Source organism: Coenobita brevimanus, chromosome 23, assembly GCF_032717465.1.
Source record: "Coenobita brevimanus isolate Jiangsu-jjx chromosome 23, ASM3271746v2, whole genome shotgun sequence".
Lineage (NCBI taxonomy): Eukaryota > Metazoa > Arthropoda > Malacostraca > Decapoda > Coenobitidae > Coenobita > Coenobita brevimanus.
The window spans coordinates 48,547,132-48,562,949 of record NC_136976.1 but is presented as its reverse complement, the minus strand read 5'-3'; the positions used below and the strand labels follow the sequence as shown (position 1 = coordinate 48,562,949).

Genomic DNA, 15,818 nt, shown 5'->3' with positions numbered 1-15,818 from the left:
TCACATCTAGAGAAGAAGAGAGAGGCGAAGTGATTAGTATGAGAGAGTAAGAACTGAGAGGATGGGGATTGTGGAAGGAATTCACATGTATAGTGGAGGGGAAGTAACAAAATGTTCTGGAAGGAGGTAAAAAGAATTAGACAGGGTGATAAATAAGTGATAAAGCAGTGATAAGAAACAGGGAAGTGAGCATGGAAGTGAAAAAGTTACTACATGACAGTATTGTGATACCAATTCTAACGTATGGAAGTGAAGCATGGACGTTGTTGGAAGGACACAAGTCAAGAGTGAGAGCAGTGGAAATGAATTATTTAAGAGGAGCCTGTGGAGTCACATGGAGAGACAGGCTGACAACTGAGGATATAAAGGAGCGTTGTGGTGTGGATGTGGATGTGATAGAAAGCGTTAGGAGGAACACACTGAGGTAGTTTGGCCATGTGGAGAGGATGGAGGGTGAGAGACTGATGAGGAGAGTGTATGTGAGTGAGGTGGAGGGGGGGAGAGGGAGGGGGAGGCTGAGGATGAGATGGAGGGATGGGGTGGAGAGGTATATGAGAGAGAGGGGTATGAGTTGGGAGCAGGGCAGTGAAATGGCTGGGGACAGAGCGACGTGGAGGCGATTTGTTTGTGGCCATCCCGTACGGGATTGAGGCATCTGGCAATAGATAGATAGTTAAATAAATAGATAAGTAAGTTAGTAGGGGAATGAAAGATAAAAGTGGTAGATTGATAATGGAGAAAGGAGAAAAATTGAACTGAGGGAGAGAACGCTTTAAGGAACTGTTAATAGAGAATGAAAGTAATGCGAGAATACAGTACAGTGTAAGTGGCTAGGGAATGACTGGGAGAAGGAGGGAGGTGAGAAGGGAGGAAGAGATCAGTAGGATGGAAGTAGTGGATGCAATGAAGAAAGAAAAAATGGGGAAAGCCTCAGGAATTGATGGAGTGTGTGGTGATTTGTTGATGCATGGGGATGAGATATCAGTAGAATGGATATGGAAGATGTGCAGATTGGCCTGGAAGGAAGGTAGAGTTCCGGAGGATTGAATTTAGGTATAATTATTCCCCTATACAAAGGAAAAAGGGAAAAAGATGTGTGTGGTAATCATGGGGCATTTGTCTTCTGAGTATAATAAGAAAAGTCTGTGCAGGATACTTACTAAGAGAGAGAGGGAAATAACAGAAGATTTAGTTGGAGAAGAACAGGGAGGTTTTAGGAAGGGAAGGGGTTGTCAAGATCAGATATTCATCCTTAAGTCTGTAGTGGAAAAGTGTCTTGAGAAGGGAAAGAAATTGTATGCTTTCGTCATGGATTTAGAGAAAAGATATGATAGAGTGGATAGACAAGGAATGTGGAAAATTTTAAGAATATGGGTAAATGGGAAGTAGTTGAATGCCATGAAGAATACTGTATGTATGAGGGTGCTAAGGCTACAGTGCATTTGGGTAGTGAACTGAGTGAATTTTTCTATCAGAATGTTGGATTGAAACTGGGATGTGTTATGTCCCCGTGGTTGTTTAATCTGTATATAGATGAGGTCATAAAAGAGGTACAAAGTAGGGCAGTGGATGTTGCTTCCCAAGTGAGAGAGGGCAGCATTTGGAAACTTCCTGTACTCTTTTTGTGTGGATGATACTGTATTGTTAAGTGAAGACAAAGGGGAACTGCAAGGCTTGGTGGATGAGTTTGGGAGTGTTTGTAAGAAATGTAATTTAAAGGTGAATGTAGGGAAGGGTAAAGTTATGGTCTTCGAGGGAAATTAAGTCACTAAATGTACAGTGAGGTTGGATCATGAGGAAAGGGAAAATGTGAGTGCATTTAAGTATGTGGGTAATGTGATAAGTAAGGATGTAAGTGTGGATGATTAAGTGCTTGCAGGGGTGCAACAAGGAAGAAAGGTTGTTGGTTCTTTGAAAATAGTGATAAGAAATAGAGAAGAGGGCATGGAAGTAAAAAAGTCACTGCATGATAATATTGTTACCACTCTAATGTATAGAAGTGAAGCCCAGACCTCTTTGGAAGGATGCAAGAATGCGAGCGGTGGAAATGAGTTATTTGAGAGAAGCATTTGGGGTTACATGGAGAGAGACTGACAAATGAGGAAGTGAAGGAGCATTGTGGTGTGGATTTGGATGTGACAGATAGCATTAGGAGAAATACACTGAAGTGGTTTGCCATGTGGAGGGGATGGAGACTGAGAGACAAAAGAGAAGTTATGTGAGCGAGGTGGAAGGGTGGAGTGGCCGAGGATGAGATGGAGGGATGGAGTGGAGAGGTATATGAGAGAGGGGGTGTCTCAGCAGGGGGGAGGGCAGTGAAATGACAGGGGACAGAGTGGCATGGATGCGATTTGTTTGTGGCCATCCCTTATGGGATTGATGCAAATGGCAATAGATAGATAGGCTATGGTTTGCATAACCAGTATGTTATATCAGTGTTGTATTGTAGTATTTCACCTTTATCAAACCACTGCAAGGATGAGCAGAAGGCTGCTGTAAGTACTGTACAGTAATAGGGATTTGAGAACTTTGTTAAGGGCAAGAGGAATATAGGATTGAAATATGAAACTGCTGATCAGAAAAGAGAGGTACCTGTATATGGAGATGCTAATGACACTTACAGAATGCACATACTGTAGATAGGTTACAATAGGAATCCATTCAAAATTATTTATTTTGATCACACTGTTGGAGGATGACTGTATGTGGTATGGAAGGAGGAGGGAACATTGTAATGGTGTGCCAGGAATAAGAATAGTCATTGAAGCATAAGTACTTGAGAACAGTTACTTGGCAGTCATCCCTTGTTGGAGGGTTCACAAGAGGAAAAGATATAAGAGATACTGTAGTTTTATGCTGTGCACTCCCCTCTTGAAGGGCTAAAGACATGCCTCTGTGTAATGATCATTGTTTAATTCAGCACATGTAGCCTAGTAATTTTGTATTACAGTACTTTTCATGCTTCATTTTATAATTCCCTCTCCAGTGGCCCTGTAAAAGATGTTGGCTTAGAGTCTGTGCTGCTGTAATGAATCTTGGGGTTGTGACAAATGCAGAATATCAGTACAACAGGAAGCCTAGGCATACATTACTGCATTCTGTACTATGTACAGCAGATACCACGTCCCCACCTGAAGGGGATGAGGCTGAGGGGGATGGTGGAGAGGGAGAAGAGGCAGAAGAGGAGTCAGGGTATGGAATGGAGGAGGAAGGTGAGGAGGAAGAGGAACCTCTGTCTGATGATCTTGTCAGCATGGGCCAGAGGGTGCAAGAGATAAAGGGTGAGTCTATCAAGGGTGAGTGGTCTAAGTGTCTCTGTTGTTTTAATCAGACAGTGTTTTTGCTCTTGGCTCAATAATATCTCATCCATTAGCCTATCATTAATCTGTCATGGCATCCATGCATAATTTGTATGGTATGCATGCAGTACTTTAAAGTACATGTGTATGCAGTACAGTATGTGTGTATGAAATGTTCCTTTGTTAAGTGTGTAAAGTTTTCATCCTTTACTAGTACATTCTTGCAATATGTCATATAATTTTCACTTTGAAGTATGCTGGAGAGAGCACTTGGATAAGCTATTATTGAGTTAATGCTGTTTACTGGAATTTTGTTGCAGACTAAGCATTTATTTTCAGCAGTTGTTTGGTTGCTTCTAAAAGTATTGTGCAGGAGGAAAGCAAGGTTATCCTTAATGGTCAGTAAAGCTCATGATGTCCCAAGTTTAACTATTAAAGCTTGTGATGTCCTGAGAAGTTTAACTGTTACTGTGTGATTACATAAATGGTAACAGTACTGACTAGAAAATGCCACAAGCTAGCAGTGCGTAGCGTCAGTGTAAATGCAGGTTTATCAGTGTGGAGTAAGATCATTAGTCATTTTGCAGTAGTCTGTGGTGTCAGATTATTTTGTGCGAAGTGTATACAGATATTTGTTGAAACAAGTGAACACTGATAAATATATGACTATAATAAATTTTATTTTTTAATAATTAAAATTTATTTTGTACAAGTATTTATAAAGTGTTTGTATTCAGGTTAAGTTGTGTTTAGAGTATTAATTTTATTGTTGTTTGTTGCTCTTATTTGCTGTACGGTACAGCTGGGTACTTTAACTACTACAAGTGATATCGCTAATTACTATCAGCTGTTTGGATTATATATACAGTATAACAGAAATTCAGTCATCTAATTATTGGTATGGGATGTTTTAGGTAGGTAGCTCATTATTTGTTTCCATTTGACCTGTAATATTGATTGTTGATATGTGAACAGAGTAAGTTGTGTATAACTGAATGAAACAGCAGTATGCTCATTGTCTATTGATATATAATTAACCTGGCATTTGTTGCTTCTTTATTGACAGGATAGTGTTAGAGCACTTCAGGGAGCATAGAACTATATCATAAAAAACTTTTCTTATTCTTTGATTATTTCAGCCTCACTAATCATACGGTATCAGAGGATATCAAAGAAAATTCCTGCCTTTCTTGTGTCAGTCTCCAACCCTCTCTTCTTTAAAGGTTTGGCTGTGGTGTAGGCACTGTGTCATTAGACTTGGCTTATGTCATTGTCCTAGCAAAATCACGTCATTAGATTGGCAGTCTTTGGGTCTTTGTTTTCACATGATGCTACAATTTGGATATGCTAGACATTATTTCAAGTGATAACTGCCTACTACTGATATATAATTCAGTCATGTTGTGTTGCAGATTCTGTGGCTTTTAGTTATTGTTGTCTGAAATATTTCATGTCTAGTGATAGAGCTACTTTATTTGTCTGGTTTGTTGTAGAAAAAACATGAAACCTACTTTGCAATGACCTTGTACTTTTGTTTCATCTACATTTTATTTTACTACTCAAAAACTTATTTGTTGAACTGCCATTACTCTAGTGACATTCTTGATAGCACAACTAATATTGGAAGACAATTACAGTGGTATTCTTAAGCATTTCTTTCCCTTTTAGAGGCCAGGGAAGGAAATTGTTAGTGAAATTTGTATTCTTAAACATTTTTCTTCCGTTCTTGAATGAAGAATCTTTCCTTTGAGCAGCAGAAGTTATTGGAATTTAAACAAAGTTTTTTAAAAATTCATTTGCAATTTTTATGCATTATGTTGTTGTTCATTATTGTATATAACTATTAATATGAAGGAAATTACTGTACAATAGTATCAACACAATTTCTACTAGTATACTAATGTTTAAGTACTGTCTATATTTTTAAAAGTGTTACTTACATTGGCTATGTTTAACCAGGTGTAAACAGAGCTGATGACATACTGCTGCATGGTTAATTCTCTCACTACTTACGATATTCAATTGATCTAATGTGATGTGACACAGCCAAAACTTTTACATTAAAGCCAAGGTTACTTGAGGGTATCTTCAAGAAACATTGTGCTTTGTAATTTGCCCGGGAAAGGAACTCTGTCATAAAGGTCACATGAGTGGTTCTGCTCGCGTCCTAGAAACAAACAAGCGAGCACCACAGTTTGAGAGTATGAGACAAGAAATAATCAAGTGATTCATTTATAAATAACAAGAATGAAGCTTTTATTATGTCTGCAGTATTATTTACTGTATAATCAAAAGATATGTCTTGTGGAGTGTACACTGCTGTGGCCTTGGCTAGACTGGCATTTATGGCTGAATACAAACCAACAGTAATGGGAGTGAAGACCTCCCACATTTCAGATATATTGTTGCTTTCATATATCTAGAACGAGATGCATGCCTAGATACGTTAGTTTACAAATCCAGCACTCCACCATATCATATATCGGCATGCTGCATCTTTTTAGCTGAGCAGGGCTAGCAGCCATGAAAGTTTTCCCGTCCCTTCCCAGGAAGTATACTAAAGTGAAAGAAAATTCCTTCATTCCTTTGAAGGAAGGAAATTGTTTGGGGAAGAAATTATTTTTAAGAATGTGGTCATTAGGCATTGTAGCAGTCCTGTATAGATAGTGTTTTGAAAGTATTACAGCATTAGTAGGGGTAGATTTGTTTCCATTGTATATGTTAAATATTTATTGTTTAAGATGTTGGATGAATGGATGGTTTAAGATAGTGGAATCATGTCTGTAGGTAGAACAGGTTTCCAGTGGAGCAACACTGAAAGAGAAGAGAATGCAAAAAGAGAATCCCCCTCCCAAACTTAGAGTATAGCCATTTCTTAAATCTGTACAACATATTTTAAGCACAGCTTTTGTTGTCAGATTTTTGGGAGGTGTACATCCATCACTGCATATCAGGATAAGTTAGATGTGCTTAATCCAGAGGATGTTGGAAAAGGAATACTACTCACGTAGTGCATGTATATTATACAGTGTTTGAAGAATATAGAATGGGTGACTTGATAACCCCCATTCTACCATAATAGAAAGGATATGGTGACCTCACTGAAAGTCTCATACCTCCCAGGGCACTGGCAATGAGATTGCCTTCTGAGATTCCATATTTACCAAATGGTTCTGGGCAGTGTTCATTCCGTGGAATTTCATATACTTAGAAATGCACATATGTGTATGTTTTGTAAGGAATTGTTCCATGCTTGCATGGATTTTTTTTTTTTTTTTTTTTTTTTTTTTTTTTTTTTTTCCCCAGGCTGCATGATCTGCAGCATGTTGTCAAGTCCCCTAAACTTGAGGGTCCTATCCAGGACCTATCAGCCCATATGTATATATATGCATGTCACTCTCCAGATGCCCAAACCCCAGTGGGGGTGACCACAATGGATCATCATTTTCATAATGTCCATTGTCATCAGGCTGCCTTTTCTCCAGCTCATACCCGTCCCTCAGTCATATACCTCATCCCACATTTTCCTTGGCTTGCCAGCTGTGGGTTTTCCCCATTAGCATTTAAGTCTGTACCCTGGTTCACTTAGTTATTTATACTTTCTCCATGTGACCAGGTTCACTTAGTTATTTATACTTTCTCCATGTGACCAGACCTCCTTAGCTTACCTATGTAGTACATCCTATCAGTGCCTGTTCAAGTGTCCTCTTAATTCTGTAAATTTTGTTCCATCCCTCAGTATGACAGTACTTATCTGTTTCATTAGAATGGTTTATAAATATTACTCAGTGAAATTACTATTGTGACCTCATAAACTGCAATAATATTTGTGGGATGGAGTAGTTGAATAATGAAAATTCATCGCTATATGGATTTTATTTAGAAGTAAATATTAATGTACCAGTAGTATTCACAAGGAATACAGAAAACACAGATGTTCTTTAATAGTAGCATTCCAAGAGAATATTTTCTTGTCATGTTCCAAAGAGTATATTGTTATAATTGAGAGAGCCCTCACATACACGTGAGTGATTCATGATTATTAAAAGATTACAATTAGGAATTGAAAAGCCAAGTTTCACTTTGATCATTTTGAGAATATCAAAAAAAAGAAAAAAAAAAAAAAAGATGTTTCTCCCTTGATATGAAAGAGAAAATTTTGAAGCATGCTCAGTGGTAGTGCCCGGCTTCATGACAGTAGGGTTGGCATTTTGAGGCCGCATCAGGATAGTCAGTTTCTGGTGAGAGATGTAGTGATATATCCAAGGATCTCTCCTTGCCCTGCAGAGCTATGTAGTTCATTGATCCTAGCTCTAGGTATTCAACCTTAATAGAAAGTCAGTATCTCAAAGATTAGTCATAATTCATTTGAATTCCTTGGTTTTTGTTCATTGTCGGAAAAATTAACACATTTTAATATTTGTCATAGACAGTTCTTAGCATGATTTTATGAAAAAGTTTGCTTTAAAAACATGAATTTATTGTACCAGTTCTGTATGAGCAGGAGGAGTGGTTCAAGGTGGAAATTCAGGAGGAGACTGCATAAAAAAGTAAAGTATGAGTAGGGGGAGAATGACTGAATGTGCTGCTGATGCCATATGGTTTATTTCAAGTCATTAGTCATTTGTTTGTTTATTTACTTATTTATTTAATCAAGTTTCTCATCGGGTATTGACTGACTTAATATGTACTTTGCGGGTTAATGAGCACATTCATATTTGATGTAGAATATGAGTACCGGTAAAAAAATATCCTCATAAATTTGATTGCTGCCAGTTTTCTTTAAAGTAGGATGCATCCCCTTTTCTCACTTTTACTAGAAAACAAAAATTTTCCTCTAAAATGGTTGTAAAGTAGGAATAGCATAAGTGTACAGATAAGAGATTAAAAAAAGCATAGAAACAAGAGAACATTTAGGATGAGAGGAGATTTGGAGACCTATACCCATTACTACATTCCACACTTTAGCCACAGATTTGTAGCTGATGGAATGTAGTAATGGGTATACGTCTCAAAATCTCCTTCCATCTTGAGTGCTGTCTTGTTTCTGTGCTTTTTTCATCTCTTATCGGTGCACTTTTGCCATACCTACTTCTTAACAATAATTTTAGAAGAAAATTTTTGTTTCTTAGTTTACGATCTTTTTGTGGAGGTATAATTATGCCTCCCTTCCTCCCTTTCTTTGGGGGAAGCAGCCTAGTTATACAGATAATTATACATAAAGCTAGTGTTAGATTTGGATTGTTACATGCATAGCATACTGAAAGACTAAAACAAGGGTGCTTTCTCGTAAAAAGGAGTGTTTTGGTATGATCTTTAACTGTAGGCAAGCTGTAGCTAACCAATATTGCACAAAATGGCGCACTTATGGGTGACTGTGATGCGTTTTTCAGGCCATAACTTGCGAACCATAGCCTTAGTGCTTTTCTAAATATGTAAAGAAGCATCTACAATTGACAAGTAGCATTTTGGTGTATACTATGCTCACATATGCCTTTTTGTTTTGAAGTTATAACTGATGATGAAGAAAGAAAGAACAAAATCGATATTTTTGCAGTTCGATTTTGTTACTCCTACAAAGGTTAGCAAGACTTTGCGAGTAATTGTGCACTTGAATGACGAAGGTCTTTTAGTTTATAAGCTTAGAACTAAGCTTTGCGACCGTTTTCGCGCAAATGCTCCTGTACTCTATGGTATGGGATGCCAGTTTGAACCTCCACCATTCCTACTTATGGAGTACTTCCACTCTCCCTGATTGTTGGGTACTTGTACAACACGAGAAACAAGTTGCTATTTTAATATTGTCACTACCAATTAGTGATTAACATAGCCATGCCATGCAGAGTTTAAGAATCAGAATGTGATTAAAATGATTATGCACTGATGATACACAGATGCATAATTGAGCAGCAGTTTGAACTGAGTATGGTAGGGAATCAACTTACAAACCATTGACAAATAATTTTTATTCGTTTGTGTTGGAAGATTTTGCAAGGTTTCATATATGTATATTTGCTGGATTTTCAGGTGCTATTATATGATTTTTTTTAATAGTCTGGTTTGTGACTAGCATTATACAGTACTGTAGATGTTTAATTATTTTAAAATGCGTGTGATAAAACAACCCAGAGGAGTGGCTTGCCCTAACATGTTAGTCAACTAATCCTGAGAGTCCCATGTTTTGTCTTACCTACACCTGCATCCTTCACCCCATCTTCTCCCATCCCACCACCTCAGCATCCTCCTCGGGATCTGAATCAAGTGACATTGAGACCCTGGAGTGCCCTGGTCAGGAGGAGTTCTCAGAGGATGATGTGGAAGAGGATCACACAAACCCCCATGGCCCCTACCGTGCCTCCTTCCTCTCCTCAGCCCCCCACACTGGCTTTACTTTTGTAAATAGATCAGGTGAGGCTCTTTGTTCTTGGAATGGAGTGGGTCACAACAATACATTTGGCTTGAAACTGTATTACTTTGCAACAGTTGGGAGATTCTATTGTTAGAGAGGAACTTCTGGCTGATCTGGACACAGGCAGTTGAATTTTATTCATATCTCATACTTCTGTTGATCAGGTAATTATACTGTATAGGTATGCCAACTAGAGCTATACACAAACTAGCTTGATAATTTTTGCTCTTATGTAACGTAAATAAGATGTAGATAATATTGAACAACACTTGAATTCCATTATCTTAGTAATGGCTACAGTACTTCTTCAAGAAGAGAGAAGGTGCTTTGTTATTTTGCAAATAACATCAGATGTTGTAGGTATATTTTTTTTTTATTACAACTAGTTATGTTGTTCAGATCAATGTACCTTAGTATACATGTAACCTTGTTAGTTTATATTATGAAGATTTGTAATCTAACAAGCATGTGGGAGTCATCCTCATTATTGGAAAAAATACAGTACCGGTATGAGACAAGAGCCCTAGATATCTGGAAGATCAGAGTGGTTATTCGAAGTGTATGACACAAGGGTTTTTATGTATGTGGAATAGAGTAATTAGTCAAAACTGCAGGTATTGTAGGTGTTCCTCATTCCCTGCTTCTTTTTGTCTACTTGCATGGTCTGCTAGGAAGTCCTTCAAGCTGTAGGCTTATGGAGCATGTTGGTTATTGCTGTGTGTTTGTTATTGGTTTGCATTTAGTGTTATGTCTTTATCCTTGTTGATTGTCTTTGTGTGTTCCACTGTTATTTCTAAAACTTGTGAGAAGAATTTTAGTATCATTTTGTTTTCATCATTAGTTCTAGATATAATATTAAAACTAGATATCAGTATCCTTTAGAAGTTGTGTTGTTTCTTTGTTTAAATTGATTTAAAAGAGATATTTAACAAAAATGAACACTGGCATCATGCCTTTGCATATGTTCACATGGATTCATTTATCTTTTTGCATATAGAGATGTTTTATATATAAATAGAGAGAGAGAGAGAGAGAGAGAGAGAGAGGTAAATGAGGAGCAAAGGGTTTAAGAGTTTGTGCAGATAAAACAAAAGTGATGATATCTAGGGCTGGTGGCAGTACTGGCAAGGCAGAGGGAATGTGGCCATATGCAGTTTGCTACAAGGATGTGGGAAGTAGCTCCATTTTGTGCAGCATTTATGATAAAGTGGGTGCATAAGAGATGTAGTGGTATTAGAGGTAGGCTGCAAAGTAATGTAGTGGTATTAGAGGTAGGCTGCAAAATAATGCTGACTTTGTGTGTTGGAGAGTCTCTTGAGTGTGTGAAGGAGTTTTGTTATTTAGGGGACATGTTATGTGATGGAGGTGGGGCTGGAGCTGGCTCTGTTGCTAGGATAAGGAATGGTTGGAGGAAGTTCAGGGAGCTGTTAGCTCCTAACATTGAGAGGGCAGTCCCTCCTTGGAGGCATGTATTATGAGTGTAATGCTGTATGTTAGTGAGACCATGAGAGTAAACGTTGATGTCTGTAGGCTAAAATGTACAGAAATTACAGTGATTAGATGGATGTGTAGTGCATCCTTAAATGTGAGGCATGGGAGGACTAGGTTTGTAGTTGAGGAGTTGAAAGGAAGAATTTGACATAAATGTATTGGTGTTGTGATGAGGAGGGGTAGATTGAGAGGGTCTGAGCATGTGGAGAAGATGGAGGATGACAGTTTGGGTTTAGAAGTTGAGAAATGTGAATGTCCGGAGTAGGATTGTGAGAGCCAGACCAAAAAAGACGTGGGACGAGGTATATACAGTATATATATATATATATATATATATATATATATATATATATATATATATATGTGTGTGTGTGTGTGTGTGTATGTATATACAGGTATACCCCGGTTTATTGATGCAATTGATTAAGTAAAAACCCCTCATTAGGCGGGGTATTGTATCTCAGGGTAGATTCAACATGTAAAGGATAACCCCAACCAAGTCCTAAACTCACCCAAATGAGTCTGGAAAGAAGTGTCTAGCTAACCTAAATCCCCAAATAGCCATAATAACAAGCCAAACTAAACCTAGAAGCAGTTTATAACTCACCTAAATCCAAAAGTAAAATCTGAAATATTGTGAAATATGTCTGAAAAAATAAAACTTAGTAAATTGCACTCCAAAATGTTCATCCCACCTATGACTAAAACACATTAATCTAAGTAAAAACAGCGTATTAATCAACCTGAACACAAAATTTTATTCCAGAATATCAAAATAATTAAAAAAAAAAAAATCGTTACACTGGGGATTGGCCGTTGTTAGGCGGGGTATGGTGGCATTTCAACCCCCATCGCTAAGCCAGGGTTTCGTATATCAAGGTATACCTGTGTATATACATATATATGTATGTATATATACTGTATATCTATCTATAAATACTGTATACAGTATATGTTACGGAGGTTGTTCTCTCGGTCATGGAAGCATACATTCCCTTCTCATATCCATTGACTAATGGTGTCCACAACAAGGAGAAGGCCTATAAAAGGTACCAGAGCCAACCCACTCATGAATCACATCTTTTTCATGTTTGTGCCCTGAATCGTGCTAAGTCAGTTCTTAGCTCTGTTAAAAATCATTTCATCTGTACTAAATGCTCTCAACTTTCCAACTCTAATTCTTCCCACTCTGTCTGGCACCTTCCCCAAAACTTTCTAACAACTTTACCTCATCATCCTCCCCCCCCCCCCATTTCTACTCTGATAGCTCTGTAGCAATTTCTTCTACTGATAAAGCAGATCTCTTTGCTTAGACAATTCCAGTGCTGTTCATTCACCACTTCCCTCCCTCTGACTTCCTCATGGCTGACCTTAAAGTTTCTTCTGCAGATGCATTTTCTGCCATCACTGGCCTTGGTACTAACAAGGCATATGGGCCTGATGGAGTCCCTCCTGTTGTCCTCAAGAACTGTGCTTCTATTGTTACACTCTGCCTAGGTAAACTCTTTCACCTTTGTCTGTCAACTTGTACCTTTCCTTCTTGTTGGAAGTTTGCCCTCATGCAGCCAGCCCCAAAGAAGGGTGACCATTCCCAACCTTCTAACTATCACCCAATTGCTTTAACACCCTGTCTTTTGAAAGTTTTCAAGTCTGTTCTCAACGGGAGAATTTTAAAGTATCTTTCCTGTCATAACCTTCTTTCTGATCGTCAGTATGTGTTCCATCAGGGACGTTCCATTGGCGATCTTCTCACCTACCCTTCAAACTCCTGGTCATCCTCCTTTCGGGACTTTGGCGAAAGCTTTGCCATTGGACTTGGCATCTCAAAGGCTTTCGATCGAGTCTGGCATAAATCTTTAATTTTCAAACTGCCCTGTTATGGTTTCTGTCATTCCATCTATGCCTCCATCTACAGTGCTTGTCAGATGTATCGAGCGCCCATGGCAGGGCGCGCAATAGTTTTGGCCATAAAAGAATCACCCGTTTTTGGTACTAAAAATTGAGCCATATGTTTGGGGCGCTAGCATGACGTCAAAGGAGCTTGAGGCCTTAATGCGCGGTGGTTGGTTCCTGCCTCAGTTGCCTACGGGCTGCTTGAGAGAGAGGAACTCCGCCGCGTCTCCCTCTCTTATTGTGCCATTTTTTACCTAGTGTCCTACAGTGTTTTGGCTTTCGCCACTTTGTTATGGCACCTACCCATGAATTGTCGAGTGAAATCATATCCCAGATCATTGCTCTAAAGGAGGCAGGCCACCCCATGAAGGAAATTAGTGAATTGGTTGGTGTGGCTCGATCGACAGTGCTTAGGTGGTGCGCCTGTTTTCGAGTGGAAAACAGTTTTGACGTTCCCACAAAGAAACAGCGGTCTGGTAGGCCCAGGAAAACTTCCCTGAGGTCTGTTAATGTTTTAAAACATACAGTGGAGTCTAATCCTTGTGTGAGTGCAAGGAAAATAAAGAAGAGCAACCTGGAAGTGTTTGGTGAGGTTTCTGTGCGCACAGTGTCTTGAAGAGTCCATGAACTTTGTTACACAAGTCACAGGCCTGTGAGAAAGCCTCTTCTTACATGTTACCAGCGACTTCATAGGCTTGCCTTTGTTAACAAATACCTTAACTGGAGTGAGGAGCAATGGTTGTCAGTGTTGTGGTCTGATGAGGCAACGTTTAGTGTTACCTGTAATCGAGGAGCACGGGTGTACCGGCACAAAGGTAGTGACCCGCTTGACCCACGTTACGTGTAAAGCACAGTTAAACACCCTGATTCACTCATGGTATGGGGTTGTTTCTCTGGTAAAGGTTTGGGAAAGCTTATTGTGCTTCCCAAGAACTGCAGAGTGAATCAGGATGTTTATCTGGAGCTTCTTTGTGATCATTTACCTGAGTCCTTCAAGCTCACAGGTGCACAAGTGTTTCAGCAGGACAGTGCACCTGCTCATAAAGCCACATTGGTCACCAATTGGCTTTGTGACTGCGAGGTATCATTCATGAAAGACTGGCCAGGAAATAGCCCAGACCTCAACCCGATAGAAAACCTCTGGTACCTCGTAAAGAAGAATCTCCAAGGGAAGGACGTGAGCTCTCTGCCTAAGCTGGAAGCAGCCATTTGTGACTCCTGGGACAAAATACCCCTCCAGCACCTCAGGAACTCGCCCTCTCACTTCCAAGATGTCTCAGGTCCGTGAAGAAGCGTAAAGGATACCCTACGAAGTACTAAAGGTAAATAAAATGCTTTATTTATATGTTTTTTCAATGTTGAAAGTTTGTTTCGTAGGAGGGACGCAGGGCACTCGTTACTTCTGACGAGCACTGTATAGCTTCCTTTCTGGTCGTTCTGTAGCTGCTGTTGTAGACGGTCATCATTCTTCTCCTAGATCTATCAGTAGTGGTGTTCCTCAGGGCTGTGTCCTATCACCAACTCTCTTCCTTTTGTTCATCAATGACCTTCTACGCTGTACATCTAACCCTATTCACTCATACGCTGATGATTCCACCCCTCACCTTTCCATTCGGTTCTCACAACATCCATCTCAGCAGTTACTTCAACAATCAGGGAATGAGGCTATGGCACACCTAATGTCTGACTTGGCTCTTATCTCTGACGGGTAAAAATAATCTTGTTAATGCATCAGAAACTCGGTTCTTACACCTATCAACCCATCACAATCTTCACAGGAGTAGCCACTAATGTTTAATAATATCCAGCTGAATGCTGCATTATCCTTAAACATACTTGGGGTTTCATTCTCTCGGGACTTATCTTGGAAAGATCGTATTACATCTTACATAAAATCTGCTTCCAAGAAATTAGGTGTGTTAAGCTGACTCCGTGTCTTCTTTACTGCTGCACAGTTGTTGACTTTATACACAGGTTTTATTTGCCCCTGTGTAGAGTACAACTCTCATGTGTGGGAAGACTTCCCACATACGGCTCTTCTCAACGGGGTGGAGTCAAAGGCTTTTCGTCTTATCAACTCTCCTCCTCCTACTGGCTCCCTTCAACCTCTGTCTCTTCGCCGCAGTGTTGCCTCTTTATCTCTTTTCTATTGCTACTTCAGTGGTCACTCCTCCCCTGAACTGTCTGCTTGCATCCCTCCACCTTTACGACAGGTGCATAGCACCCGTCTAGCAACAAACTCTCATCTCTTTTCTGTCTAACTCTCTAATGCAAAAGTTTAACCATTACTCCTAGTCCTTCAGTTATGCAACAGGTCAACTCTGGAACTGTCTCCCTCTGTCTGTATTTCCTACTTCCTATGATCTCCAGTCTTTCAAACGCAGTGTGTCCAGGCATCTCGAAATGAACGAATCTTGAATTTGGCTGTCTTTGGTATTGTTTTTGTTTTTTTTTCTTGGAAGGAAAGGTGTGTGGATTCCTGGCCTTTGGTTCCTTCTTCTTGCATAATATATATATATATATATATATATATATATATATATATACACATCATCCAGTCCTATGTTACCCCATAAAAAGTGTAGGAACCAGGGGCTAGGCAAGTTTGTCCGGACATTTAAGATGAGAGTGAGCAGCCTCACTCATCTCATCCCTGAGTGGCATTGCGTGAGCAATAAACCCCAGCCACCCCTTGGATATAAACCTACACAGGCTCAGTCCAATTG

At 39.4% G+C, this 15,818-nt stretch overlaps 1 protein-coding gene across 2 annotated transcripts in view; it reads left to right on the top strand.

Moving 5' to 3' along the window:
• LOC145392960 (uncharacterized) overlaps window positions 1-15,818 on the top strand; it is a 133,775-nt gene that overhangs the window by 15,155 nt on the left and 102,802 nt on the right. For both annotated transcript variants that reach the window (XM_080267256.1, XM_080267255.1), the window contains exons 3-4: window positions 3,114-3,296; window positions 9,537-9,707. In XM_080267256.1, the coding sequence (XP_080123382.1) occupies window positions 3,114-3,296; window positions 9,537-9,707 (354 nt within the window). The remainder of the gene's footprint in view (window positions 1-3,113; window positions 3,297-9,536; window positions 9,708-15,818) is intronic.